The 14,656-nt window shown below is 44.2% G+C and overlaps 1 protein-coding gene across 3 annotated transcripts in view; it reads left to right on the forward strand.

Annotated features, from left to right (window-relative positions):
• The window catches only part of parga (poly (ADP-ribose) glycohydrolase a), a 105,002-nt gene that overhangs the window by 23,570 nt on the left and 66,776 nt on the right, over nt 1-14,656 (forward strand). For all 3 annotated transcript variants that reach the window (XM_014180372.2, XM_014180374.2, XM_014180373.2), the window contains one exon: nt 8,210-8,302. In XM_014180372.2, the coding sequence (XP_014035847.1) occupies nt 8,210-8,302 (93 nt within the window). The remainder of the gene's footprint in view (nt 1-8,209; nt 8,303-14,656) is intronic.

Consider the following 14,656-nt stretch of genomic DNA (forward strand, 5'->3'; position numbering starts at 1 on the left):
AGAGAGGAGGTAGGGGTAATTAGAGAGGAGGAGGTAGGGGTAATTATAGAGGAGGAGAGAGGAGGTAGGGGTAATTATAGAGAGGAGGAGAGAAGAGTTAGGGGTAATTATAGAGAGGAGGAGAGAAGAGGTAGTGGTAATTATAGAGAGGAGAAGAGAGGAGGTAGGGGTAATTATAGAGGAGAGAGGAGAAGAGGTAGGGGTAATTATAGAGAGGAGGAGAGAAGAGGTAAGGGTAATTATAGAGAGGAGAGAAGAGGTAGGGGTAATTATAGAGAGGAGGAGAGAAGAGGTAGTGGTAATTATAGAGAGGAGGAGAGAAGAGGTAGTGGTAATTATAGAGAGGAGGAGGGAAGAGGTAGGGGTAATTATAGAGAGGAGGAGAGAAGAGGTAGTGGTAATTATAGAGAGGAGGAGAGAGGAGGTAGGGGTAATTATAGAGGTAGGGGTAATTATAGAGGAGAGAGGAGGTAGGGTAATTATAGAGGAGGAGAGAGGAGAGAAGAGGTAGTGGTAATTATAGAGGAGGAGAGAGGAGAGAAGAGGTAATTATAGAGGAGGTAGGGGTAATTATAGAGGAGGAGAGAGGAGGTAGGGGTAATTATAGAGGAGGAGGTAGGGGTAATTATAGAGGAGGAGAGAGGAGGTAGGGGTAATTATAGAGAGGAGGAGAGAAGAGTTAGGGGTAATTATAGAGAGGAGGAGAGAAGAGGTAGTGGTAATTATAGAGAGGAGAAGAGAGGAGGTAGGGGTAATTATAGAGGAGAGAGGAGAAGAGGTAGGGGTAATTATAGAGAGGAGGAGAGAAGAGGTAAGGGTAATTATAGAGAGGAGAGAAGAGGTAGGGGTAATTATAGAGAGGAGGAGAGAAGAGGTAGTGGTAATTATAGAGAGGAGGAGAGAAGAGGTAGTGGTAATTATAGAGAGGAGGAGGGAAGAGGTAGGGGTAATTATAGAGAGGAGGAGAGAAGAGGTAGTGGTAATTATAGAGAGGAGGAGAGAGGAGGTAGTGGTAATTATAGAGAGGAGGAGAGAAGAGGTAGGGGTAATTATAGAGAGGAGGAGAAAAGAGGTAGTGGTAATTATAGAGGAGGAGAGGGGAGGTAGTGGTAAATGGAGAGAGGAGGTAGTGGTAATTATAGAGAGGAGGAGGTAGTGGTAATTATAGAGAGGAGAGAGGAGGTAGTGGTAATTATAGAGAGGAGGAGAGAAGAGGTAGGGGTAATTATAGAGGAGGAGAGAGCAGGTAGTGGTAATTATAGAGAGGAGGGGAGAAGAGGTAGTGGTAATTATAGAGAGGAGGAGAGAGGAGGCAGTGGTAATTATAGAGAGGAGGTAGTGGTAATTATAGAGAGGAGGAGAGAGGAGGTAGTGGTAATTATAGAGAGGAGGAGAGAGGAGGTAGGGGTAATTATAGAGAGGAGGAGAGAAGAGGTAGTGGTAATTATAGAGAGGAGGAGAGAGGAGGTAGGGGTAATTATAGAGAGGAGGAGAGAAGAGGTAGTGGTAATTATAGAGAGGAGGTAGTGGTAATTATAGAGACGAGGAGAGAAGAGGTAGTGGTAATTATAGAGAGGAGGAGAGAAGAGGTAGTGGTAATTATAGAGAGGAGGAGAGAGGAGGTAGTGGTAATTATAGAGAGGAGGAGAGAAGAGGTAGTGGTAATTATAGAGAGGAGGAGAGAGGAGGTAGTGGTAATTATAGAGACGAGAAGAGGTAGTGGTAATTATAGAGAGGAGGAGAGAAGAGGTAGTGGTAATTATAGAGAGGAGGAGAGAAGAGGTAGTGGTAATTATAGAGAGGAGGAGAGAGGAGGTAGTGGTAATTATAGAGAGGAGGAGAGAGGAGGTAGGGGTAATTATAGAGAAGAGGAGAGAAGAGGTAGTGGTAATTATAGAGAGGAGGTAGTGGTAATTATAGAGAGGAGGTAGTGTAATTATAGAGAAGAGGAGAGAGGAGGTAGTGGTAATTATAGAGGAGGAGAGAGGAGGTAGGGGTAATTATAGAGGAGGAGAGAGGAGGTAGGGTTAATTATAGAGAGGAGGAGAGAAGAGGTAGGGGTAATTATAGAGGAGGAGAGAGGAGAGAAGAGGTAGGGGTAATTATAGAGGAGGAGAGAGGAGGTAGGGGTAATTATAGAGAGGAGGTAGTGGTAATTATAGAGAAGAGGGGAGAAGAGGTAGTGGTAATTATAGAGAGGAGGAGAGAAGTGGTAGTGGTAATTATAGAGGAGAGAGGAGGTAGGGGTAATTATAGAGGAGGTAGGGGTAATTATAGAGGAGAGAGGAGGTAGGGGTAATTATAGAGGAGGAGAGAGGAGAGAAGAGGTAGTGGTAATTATAGAGGAGGAGAGAGGAGGTAGTGGTAATTATAGAGAAGAGGGGAGAAGAGGTAGTGGTAATTATAGAGAGGAGGAGAGAAGTGGTAGTGGTAATTATAGAGGAGAGAGGAGGTAGGGGTAATTATAGAGGAGAGAGGAGTAGGGGTAATTATAGAGGAGAGAGGAGGTAAGGGTAATTATAGAGGAGGAGAGAGGAGAGAAGAGGTAGTGGTAATTATAGAGGAGGAGAGAGGAGGTAGGGGTAATTATAGAGGAGGAGGTAGGGGTAATTATAGAGGAGGAGAGAGGAGGTAGGGGTAATTATAGAGAGGAGGAGAGAAGAGGTAGGGGTAATTATGGAGGAGGAGAGAGGAGAGAAGAGGTAGGGGTAATTATAGAGGAGGAGAGAGGAGGTAGGGGTAATTATAGAGAGGAGGAGAGAAGAGTTAGGGGTAATTATAGAGAGGAGGAGAGAAGAGGTAGTGGTAATTATAGAGAGGAGAAGAGAGGAGGTAGGGGTAATTATAGAGGAGAGAGGAGAAAGAGGTAGTGGTAATTATAGAGAGGAGGAGAGAAGAGGTAAGGGTAATTATAGAGGAGGAGAGAAGTGGTAGGGGTAATTATAGAGGAGGAGAGGGGAGGTAGTGGTAATTATGAGAGAGGAGGAGAGAAGAGGTAGGGGTAATTATAGAGGAGGAGAGAGGAGGTAGGGGTAATTATAGAGGAGGAGAGAGGAGGTAGTGGTAATTATAGAGAGGAGGAGAGAGGAGGTAGTGGTAATTATAGAGAGGAGAGAGGAGGTAGGGGTAATTATAGAGAGGAGGAGAGAAGAGGTAGTGGTAATTATAGAGAGGAGGAGAGAGGAGGTAGTGGTAATTATAGAGAGGAGGAGAGAGGAGGTAGTGGTAATTATAGAGTGGAGGAGAGAGGAGGTAGTGGTAATTATAGAGAGGAGGAGAGAGGAGGTAGGGGTAATTATAGAGAGGAGGAGAGAAGAGGTAGTGGTAATTATAGAGAGGAGAGAGGAGGTAGTGGTAATTATAGAGAGGAGGAGAGAAGAGGTAGTGGTAATTATAGAGAGGAGAGTAGTGGTAATTATAGAGAGAGGAGAGAAGAGGTAGTGGTAATTATAGAGAGGAGGAGAGAAGAGGTAGGGGTAATTATAGAGAGGAGGAGAGAGGAGGTAGTGGTAATTATAGAGAGGAGGAGAGAGGAGGTAGTGGTAATTATAGAGAGGAGGAGAGAGGAGGTAGGGGTAATTATAGAGAGGAGGAGAGAAGAGGTAGTGGTAATTATAGAGAGGAGGAGAGAGGAGGTAGTGGTAATTATAGAGAGGAGGAGAGAGGAGGTAGTGGTAATTATAGAGAGGAGGAGAGAGGAGGTAGTGGTAATTATAGAGAGGAGGAGAGAGGAGGTAGTGGTAATTATAGAGAGGAGGAGAGAAGAGGTAGTGGTAATTATAGAGAGGAGGAGAGAGGAGGTAGTGGTAATTATAGAGAGAGGGGAGAAGAGGTAGTGGTAATTATAGAGAGGAGGAGAGAAGAGGTAGTGGTAATTATAGAGAGGAGGTAGTGGTAATTATAGAGACGAGGAGAGAAGAGGTAGTGGTAATTATAGAGAGGAGGAGAGAAGAGGTAGTGGTAATTATAGAGAGGAGGAGAGAAGTGGTAGTGGTAAATGAAGAGAGGAGGAGAGAGGAGGTAGTGGTAATTATAGAGAGGAGGAGAGAGGAGGTAGGGGTAATTATAGAGAGGAGGAGAGAGGAGGTAGTGGTAAATCTGTCTCCATCTTCAGCAGTCCACGGCATCCCCCTCTCCTCCCTACGGCATCCCCCTCTCTTCCCTACGGCAGCCCCCTCTCTTCTCTACGGCAGCCCCCTCTCCTCCCTACGGCAGCCTCCTCTCCTCCCTACAGCATCCCCCTCTCCTCCCTACGGCATCCTCCTCTCTACGGCATCCCCCTCTCCTCCCTACGGCATCCCCCTCTCCTCTCTACGGCATCCCCCTCTCCTCTCTACGGTATCCCCCTCTCCTCTCTACGGCATCCCCCTCTCCTCTCTACGGCAGCCTCCTCTCCTCTCTACGGCAGCCTCCTCTCCTCTCTACGGCATCCTCCTCTCCAGTCTCTGGCATCCCCCTCTCCTCCCTACGGCATCCTCCTCTCCTCTCTACGGCATCCTCCTCTCCTCCCTCACGGCATCCTCCTCTCCTCCCTACGGCATCCTCCTCTCCTCCCTACGGCATCCTCCTCTCCTCCCTACGGCATCCTCCTCTCCTCTCTACGGCAGCCTCCTCTCCTCTCTACGGCAGCCTCCTCTCCTCTCTACGGCAGCCTCCTCTCCAGTCTCTGGCATCCTCCTCTCCTCCCTACGGCATCCTCCTCTCCTCCCTACGGCAGCCTCCTCTCCTCCCTACGGCATCCCCCTCTCCTCCCTACGGCATCCCCCCTCTCCTCCCTACGGCAGCCTCCTCTCCTCCCTACGGCATCCTCCTCTCCTCCCTACGGCATCCTCCTCTCCTCCCTACGGCATCCCCCTCTCCTCTCTACGGCATCCCCCTCTCCTCTCTACGGCATCCCCCTCTCCTCTCTACGGCATCCTCCTCTCCTCCCCTACGGCATCCTCCTCTCCTCCCTACGGCATCCCCCTCTCCTCTCTACGGCATCCCCCTCTCCTCCCTACGGCATCCTCCTCTCTACGGCATCCCCCTCTCCTCCCTCGGCATCCCCCTCTCCTCCCTACGGCATCCCCCTCTCCTCCCTACGGCATCCCCCTCTCCTCCCTACGGCATCCCCCTCTCCTCCCTCACGGCATCCTCCTCTCCTCCCTACGGCATCCTCCTCTCCTCCCTACGGCATCCCCCCTCTCCTCTCACGGCATCCCCCTCTCCTCTCTACGGCAGCCTCCTCTCCTCTCTACGGCATCCTCCTCTCCTCCCTACGGCATCCCCCTCTCCTCCCTACGGCATCCCCCTCTCCTCCCTACGGCATCCTCCTCTCCTCCCCTCGGCATCCCCCTCTCCTCCCCTACGGCATCCTCCTCTCCTCCCTACGGCATCCTCCTCTCCTCCCCTACGGCATCCCCCTCTCCTCCCTACGGCATCCTCCTCTCCTCCCTACGGCATCCTCCTCTCCTCCCTACGGCAGCCTCCTCTCCTCCCTACGGCATCCTCCTCTCCTCCCTACGGCATCCTCCTCTCCTCTCTACGGCAGCCTCCTCTCCTCCCTACGGCATCCTCCTCTCCTCTCTACGGCATCCTCCTCTCCTCCCTACGGCATCCTCCTCTCCTCTCTCGGCAGCCTCCTCTCCTCCCCTACGGCATCCCCCTCTCCTCCCTCACGGCATCCTCCTCTCCTCCCTACGGCAGCCTCCTCTCCTCCCCTCGGCATCCTCCTCTCCTCTCTACGGCATCCTCCTCTCCTCCCCTCGGCATCCTCCTCTCCTCTCTCACGGCAGCCTCCTCTCCTCCCCTACGGCAGCCTCCTCTCCTCTCACGGCATCCTCCTCTCCTCCCTCACGGCATCCTCCTCTCCTCTCTACGGCAGCCTCCTCTCCTCCCTACGGCAGCCTCCTCTCCTCTCTACGGCATCCTCCTCTCCTCCCTACGGCATCCTCCTCTCCTCTCTACGGCAGCCTCCTCTCCTCCCTACGGCAGCCTCCTCTCCAGTCTCTGGCATCCCCCTCTTCTCTTACTTGATGACTTTCAGTTTGATGTGATGTATAGACCTGTTTCAAGTCAAAACAGCCAGTGTTAGTTCAGTTGATTTGATCGTCTGTCTCCCTGTGATTTAGAGGTAACCCGAGGCAATGCCAGCTCAGCTAAATCCCATCTCTCCCATCCCTACCCATCAGGCCCTGCTTCATTCATTATACCCAGAGGGATCCGTTATGATTTCACCCAGGTTATTACTTATGACAGCGTTTAGTCAGGCCCTGTTTGCTGTAATATAAATGTCCCTCCTGTGGCCCAATGCTAAATCGGCAGTCAAGTCTCCCTGTCTCTACTCTCCCCGTCTCCAGGAAGTGAACACACTTCCTATCCTTCACACACGAGACGCACACACGCACTGATAGACGCACATGCAGGCAGGCACGTGCACACACACACACACACACACACACACACACACACACACACACACACACACACACACACAAACATACTCTCATGATCATCTGTTTGAGGAAGAAGCCACGTTTAATCAGCCCACACGCGGTCCCCCCCCCAACGCTCCCTCCCTGAAACCTTGATGAAATTGCTCAGTGATTGATCACACTGACATTTGGCACCCGATACGGCTGTAAATAAATACATAGTCGTAAATATCTTCTATGATAGAATAACAGCACTTAGGCCTATATGGGTCATTCTACAGAAGTGGGGGGTGTAAAAAAAAATATATATATATATATAACATTCGTATTTGTATCCTATTTTTCCCCAGACTTTTAGCACACGTGTTCCAGGTAGATTTGACATATTATCCTTAATTCATTACAACCCCACTAAATTTGTCACTACGGAAAACATATCGAACACGTTTAAATAAAGGGAGAACCGAGTGTAGGGATCATGTTGATGAAACCTTCTATTGCGGATTCATTTTCAGAAATTTTATTTTCACACTAAATTAACAAAAAATAGTAAAACCAGGATTTTTAACCTGATTTTCAAAACCTTTAAATTGAAGAAGTGAGAAATATATACATCTCTATTGTTTTCTGTAAATGTTCAATATTGATGGTTTGAATATGAAACTTGTTGATTGATTTGAATTACTTTTTTTATTTAATGAATTGTATTAATGTCTAAAAATATCGCTTTAGCTATCTTTATTTTGGCAGGGTAGAGGGCGGCTGGGTACAATACATTACATCTGTATAGCACATTAGACCGTTTTTTTGGGGGGCCAGATGTCAATGTTTTGCCTCTTGGAAGGTTTGAGCCTCCCCCCCTGCAGGCTATGCATCTCAAATACGCTTTTTTTCCCCTGGAGTGTGCACTTGTCCACTACCCTTATGGTGGTCCTCTAGCTCAGTTGGTAGAGAATGGCGCATGCAACTTTAAAATGAAGATGGTGTCAATGGAGCTGCCACAGAAAGATGAGACTGACCTCTATATACACTACAAAACTATGTGGACCCCGAACATCTCATTCCAAAATCATGGGCATTTAATATGGAGTTGGTGTCCCTCCCCCCCATTTTGCTGCTGTAACAGCCTTCCCACGCTTCTGGGAAAGGCTTTCCACTAGATGTTGGAACGTTGCTGTGGGGACTTTCTTCCATTCAGCCACAAGAGCACTAGTGAGGTTGGGGCGATTAGGCCTGGCTCGCAGTCGGCGTTCCAATTCATCCCAAAGGTGTTCGATGGGGTTGAGGTCAGGGCTCTGAAACCAACTTCATGAAGCTCCTGACAAACAGTTATTGTTCTGACGTTGCTTCCAGAGGTAGTTTGGAACTCAGTAGTGAATGTTGCAACCGAAGACATTATTTTTTACGTGCTACGCGCTTCAGCACTCGGCGTTCCCGTTCTATGAGCTTGTGTGTCCTACCACTTCGCGGCTGAGCCGTTGTTGCTCCTAGACGTTTCCACTTAACAATAACAGCACTTACAGTTGACCGGGGCAACTCTAGCAGGGCAGACATTTTACAAAATGACTTTTTGGAAGGTGACATTCTATGACTGTGCAACGTTGAAAGTCACTGAGCTCTTCAGTAAAGCCATTCTACTGTCTGTGTTTGTCTATGGAGATTGCATGGCTGTGTGGTTTGTTATTGTTTATTCATGCATGATTAAAACCCAATAGGCTAATGTCACAGTTGAGCTCTTGTTTTTAAACAAACATAAACAACTAAACATAAACAAACCTCTTCTCTTCCTCTCCAAGGATCTGGAGCCTGACGCCGTTCATCATCTGTTTGGGTCTCTGCTGCCTGAAATGGTCCAATTAGCACTGAGGGTGTCTGAGCTGTGTAGCAAGGTAACTACATCTGTCTGTGCCTGTCCTGTCTACCCACTGAATCATTCACATGCTGTGGTGTTATACGACGCACAAGCTCAAAACATGACACAGTATCTAAGCTGTACGCAAAGGTAACATCAGGGTTAACACCCCTGTGAGTGGGGTTAACATGCTTTTCTCTAAATAGTGAACTACTTTTGACATGTGCACTACTTTTGACCAGGGCTTAAGTGAAAAGTAGTGCACTATATATAGGGATTAGGGTGCTATTTGGGAAACTGCCCTGGATGGACAATACCGATCTCTAGCCGGAACACATTCGTTAGCAGGCCGTCCGGAACCTGTCAACCAATCAGTCAATAATCACATTGCTCCCTAGTGGGAAGTCCAAGATTGAGCTCTGGGAATTTGCAAAAAAAATAAAAACAAGGTTTTGGACTGAAATGTGCTTTTTGAATGTAATATAGCAGGGATAATTTCACATGATTTGTTGGATTCTGTATGCTTTTAAATGCATAATTTAAAATGTGTATGTGTATATACACACACACACATTTCAATTATGCAAAAAACAAGTATTATATATAATACTTGTTATATAATACTTGTTTATATATATATATATATATATATATATATATATATATATATGCTTTTAAATGCGTAATTAAAAGGTTTATGTGTGTATGTACATATACATATACATTTTAATTATGCATTTCAAAGCATATATATATTTTATACTTATTTTTTGCACAATAACATAAACAGTTGTGCAATAATTCATAATACAGGAATTTTCTTTTCATGCCCAACCACCACCCACACCCATCTACCCACAACTAGGGCTGTTGTGGTGACTGTATTACCGCCACACCAGTGGTGACAGTCATGAAGGCAGTCAAATTCCACGTGACCGTTTAGTCACAGTAACTAGGCTTCTCCAAGCTCTGATGCTGCTGCTGGTCATTAGCAACCTACCAAACTTGTTAACTGCCTGGTAGTTGGACTGTATTGTTCCTCTAATCACTCTGACGTCAATGCAAATGTATTTGAAAATGAGCGCTCATGTTGCGCAACATTTCGATAGGTTATGCAATTGCGTGAGAAAATAGAGTGATGGCCTCAACTAAAAAGAGGAGAATCAGCTTTCTATAGGCTAGGCCTACTATTTTTATTTCTCAGCTTTCCTAATATTAAGCATATTGCTTTTCTTTACAACATGAATACAGCCTGACTGTCATGAAGAAGAAAAAACACAGGGGAAGCGTCCTCCATTCGTTATTTAAGTGTTATTTTCCTGCTGTCCCTGTTTCGAGACAGTGCATGAAAATGGTCCATTCTAAGTCAAAACTAATTTCACACATACACACACACACATATATATATATATATATATATATATATAGTTGAAATTAGAAGTTTACATACACTTATGTTGGAGTCATTAAAAGTTGTTTTTCAACCACCATAAATTTCTTGTTAATTAACTTTAGTTTTGACAAGTCGGTTAGGACATCTACTTTGTACATGACACAAGTCATTTTTCCAACAATTGTTTACAGACAGATTATTTCACTTATAATTCACTGTATCACAATTCCAGTGGGTCAGTAGTTTACATACACTAAGTTGACTGTGCCTTTAAACAGCTTGGAAAATTCCAGAAGATGATGTCATGGCTTTAGAAGCTTCTGATAGGCTAATTGACATCATTTGAGTCAATTGGAGGTGTACCTGTGGATGTATTTCAAGTCCTACCTTCAAGCTCAGTGCCTCTTTGCTTGACATCATGGGGAAAATCAAAATAAATCAGCCAAGACCTCAGAAAAGTCTGGTTCATCCTTGGGAGCAATTTCCAAACGGCTGAAGGTACCACTTTCATCTGTACAAACAATAGTACGCAAGTATAAACACCATCGGGCCACGCAGCCGTTATACCGCTCAGGAAGGAGACGCATTCTGTCTCCTAGAGATGAACGTACTTTGGTGCAAAAAGTGCAATTCAATCCCAGAACAACAGCAAAGGACCTTGTGAAGATGCTGGAGGAAACAGGTACAAAGTATCTATATCCACAGTAAAACGAGTCCTATATCGACATAACCTGAAAGGCCGTTCAGCAAGGAAGAAGCCACTGCTCCAAAACCGCCATAAAAAAGCCAGACTACGGTTTGCAACTGCATATGGGGACAAAGATCGTACCTTTTGGAGAAATGTTCTCTGGTCTGTTGAAACCTAAATAGAACTGTTTGGCCATAATGACCATCGTTATGTTAGGAGGAAAAAGGGGGAGGCTTGCAAGCCGAAGAACACCATCCCAACCGTGAAGCACAGGGGTGGCAGCATCATGTTGTGGAGGTGCTTTGCTGCAGGAGGGACTGGTGCACTTCACAAAATAGATGGCATCATGAGGATGGAAAATTATGTGGATATATTGAAGCAACATCTCAAGACATCAGTCAGGAAGTTAAAGCTTGGTCGCAAATGGGTCTTCTAAATGGACAATGATCCCAAACATACTTCCAAAGTTGTGGCAAAATGGCTTAAGGACAACAAAGTCAAGGTATTGGAGTGGCTATCACAAAGCCCTGACCTCAATCCTCTAGAAAATGTGTAGGCAAAACTGAAAAAAGCGTGTGCGAGCAAGGAGGCCTACAAACCTGACTCAGTTACACCAGCTCTGTCAGGAGGAATGGGCCAGAATTCACCCAACTTATTGTAGGAAGCTTGTGGAAGGCTACCAAAATGTTAGACCCAAGTTAAACAATTTAAAGGCAATGCTACCAAATACTAATTGAGTGCATGTAAACTTCTGACCCACTGGGAATGTGATGAAAGAAATAAAAGCTGAAATAATTCATTCTCTCTACTATTATTCTGACATTTCACATTCTTAAAATAAAGTGGTGATCCTAACTGACCCAAGACAGGGAATTTTTCATAGGATTAAATGTCAGGAATTGTGAAAAACTGAGTTTAAACGTATTTGGCTAAGGTGTATGTAAACTTCAACTGTACACTATATTGTGTGTGTTAAGACAAGTTTAAATCAGGAATGGTCTGATGGGTGACAATATTAGCCTATCACTTGTGAATGATGCTCAGCATAAAAAAACAATGCTTTTCTTTTGCAACTTTTTCGAATCGCACATCTCATGTAGCTAGCCCATAGGCCTGTATGTTTTTTTAATAAGGTTTGTATCACAGTGGCCAAATAACTTCTTAAAATTAAGCATATTAATCCACTTTACAAGGGGTGTAGAGCCTAACTGGCATATATAAGCAGCGTGTTGAGTTTCATGTTTGGGGGAAGATAATTTTCACCATATTAAACCTTTATATTAAAAGCATTACATGCATAATTGCATTTGAGGTCACTTTTGATAATGGTGTTATTATTAAACATCTAAACCTATAGACCAACCTTTGTAAAGTTACATTAATAACTCTAAATGAAGCATATAGGAACACGTATTTCTTTGTTAACCGCTCAACACGGAATCGCCCCATGTGTGCACTCCCTCAAATCGTTTGGAGAAAACCTCCTATCTTATTCAGCTTTGTTCAATTGTATTCTTCATACTATAAAATAAAGCCACAGAATTCTAAGCAAATCTTGTCTCTTATATTACATGGATTTATTAGACTTTTCTCAAATGTAGATGTTCCAAAGGTCTGCATCAGTGTGGAAGCCAGGAGATAATTTTTTTATTTTTTTAATGTTAATTAACGTTCAATTACCCATGAGACCTACAGTTATTGCTTAACAATCACTGGTTGACAGAATTTCGTGAACCGCCACAGCCCTACCAAAACTGCAGAGCTTTTATCACGTTAGACAGGAAATCCAACTGGCAAATGTTTTAGTTGTGAATTCTATACTGTAATTAGATCACCTGGAGCGGTGATGCACAACAAGGCTCTGGTCTCTCGTGTCGTTGTGTGCTTGTAAACAAACACCATGTGACTGGGGACTACCTGTAAGCTTCATAATGAACAATAATGTGACAGGTGAAATGAAGAATGCAATCTGCTTTATCTCCTAACGGTATTGCACAGGTTGACTGCAGGGATTTACTTTAAGTTGCTACAAATATTCAAATGTATAAAAAAATATTTAAAAAATTCTAGAAATAGTTTCAACGGTATTGAGGATATTGGGAAAAACCATCATGTGGCTTTTTCCCAAATACCCCGTTATATGGTATATACCTCCACAAGCCTTAGGCTACATGTTCAAATGTTATAGACCATTCCCTGAAATGAGCATCAGTGAACCCCCCCCCCCCCAAAAAAAAAATAGAAAGACCTTGGCATTTTGCATAGACAACTAGATTCTACAGCACAAGCAGATTCAGAGCCGCCAGATTAGACTTAACTTGGCCATAAAGAGTCAGCTACTCTGAGATGGATTGAGCCTCTTGAAATCTATTGGTTTTCTGTGAGTTGCTGCTGGAGCCTGGACCAGAGATTAATGGAAGGCCCAAGTCGAATGGGCTCAGTCCCCATTACATTCCTCCTCTCTCTGACTAACACCAAATTGGGAACTGGCGCCGATCTAGCTCTCTGATTTATGTATTGAATGTGTCAGCAGTCATGACGGTGTGCAAAGAGTCACTTGTATTCTCTTGATTTGAACAAGGAACAAAAAACGACCTTCATCATTTTTCCTTAACCACCATTTTGTGAAAAGGGTTATTATTCTCTGTCGTCATGGTGCCTTTTGTAGCAGGGTTTTGTGCCGATTTAGGACGAATCTGGTCTAGTGTGTGTGTGTGTGTGTGTGTGTATCGTCTATCCTACATTAGTCTCCTTCCACTGTGCTCTTTTTCACTTACATTTTATGCCAAAAAATGACTACCACTTACGTTAAAGGCATTGTGTATTTGCTAACCCTCAATCTGGATGAGTAATTTAGCCCTACTTGTGTTAAATAGATTATAGATGACCCTCGACTGTGATTAAGGCTATGCTGGTTGATTTCAACATCCCACGAGTAGGGCCTAAATTAGTCTTGTTAATGTACTTAATATCATTCAGCTGCCTTGTTTTAATAAATGACCAAACGAATTATTTTGACCTCCCTTTATCAAAACCTTGTCTGCTTCCAAAATGGCACCCTATTTGAAATATCGTTGTTTCCCCAACTCCAGTCCTCCCCAACAGTACACATTTTATTGTAGCCCCAGACAAACACACCTGATTCAACTTGTCAACTTATCATCATCAAGCCCTCAATGAGTTGAATCAGGTGAGTTTGTCCGGGGATACAATAAAATGTGTGCTGTTGGTGGGGGTACTGGAGGACTGGAGTTGGGAAACACTGCCCTATATAGTACACTACTCTTAACCAGAGCCCTATATAGTACACTACTCTTAACCAGAGCCCTATATAGTACACTACTGTTGACCAGAGCCCTATATAGTACACTACTGTTGACCAGAGCCCTATATAGTACACTACTCTTAACCAGAGCCCTATATAGTGCACTACTGTTGACCAGAACCCTATATAGTACACTACTGTTGACCAGAACCCTATATAGTACACTACTGTTGACCAGAACCCTATATAGTACACTACTGTTGACCAGAACCCTATATAGTACACTACTCTTAACCAGAGTCATAGGATGCCATTTCATACGCACCTTTATCTTTTCTTAAGTCTATCCTGCTCCTTAAGGAATGAATGAACCAATCAATTGCCATGTTTTAGGAACAGGCAGGAACCCTGGTGCTTTAAATGGCCAAAGTCATTATGTTGACCTCCTTCAATCACCGCTTTGGCCGTTTACTCCACTACTCCTATTTTACTCCACATTTACTCCACTACTACACATTTACTCCACTACTGCTATTTTACTCCATTACTCCTATTTTACTCCATTACTCCTATTTTACTCCACTACTCCTATTTTACTCCTGTTTTACTCCTATTTTACTCCACTACTCCTATTTTACTCCTGTTTTACGCCATTACTCCTATTTTACTCCTATTTTACTCCACTACTCCTATTTTACTCCTATACTTCTATTTTACTCCTATTTTACTCCTATTTTACTCCATTACTCCTATTTTACTCTTATTTTACTCCATTACTCCTATTTTACTCCTATTTTATTCCTGTTTTACTCCATTACTCCTATTTTACTCCACTACTCCTATTTTACTCCTATTTTACTCCTATTTTACTCCATTACTCCTATTTTACTCCTATTTTACTGCATTACTCCTATTTTACTCCACTACTCCTATTTTACTCCTATTTTACTCCTGTTTTACTCCATTACTCCTATTTTACTCCACCACTCCTATTTTACTCCTATTTTACTCCATTACTCCTATTTTACTCCATTACTCCTATTTT

This window comes from Salmo salar, chromosome ssa28, assembly GCF_905237065.1.
Source record: "Salmo salar chromosome ssa28, Ssal_v3.1, whole genome shotgun sequence".
Lineage (NCBI taxonomy): Eukaryota > Metazoa > Chordata > Actinopteri > Salmoniformes > Salmonidae > Salmo > Salmo salar.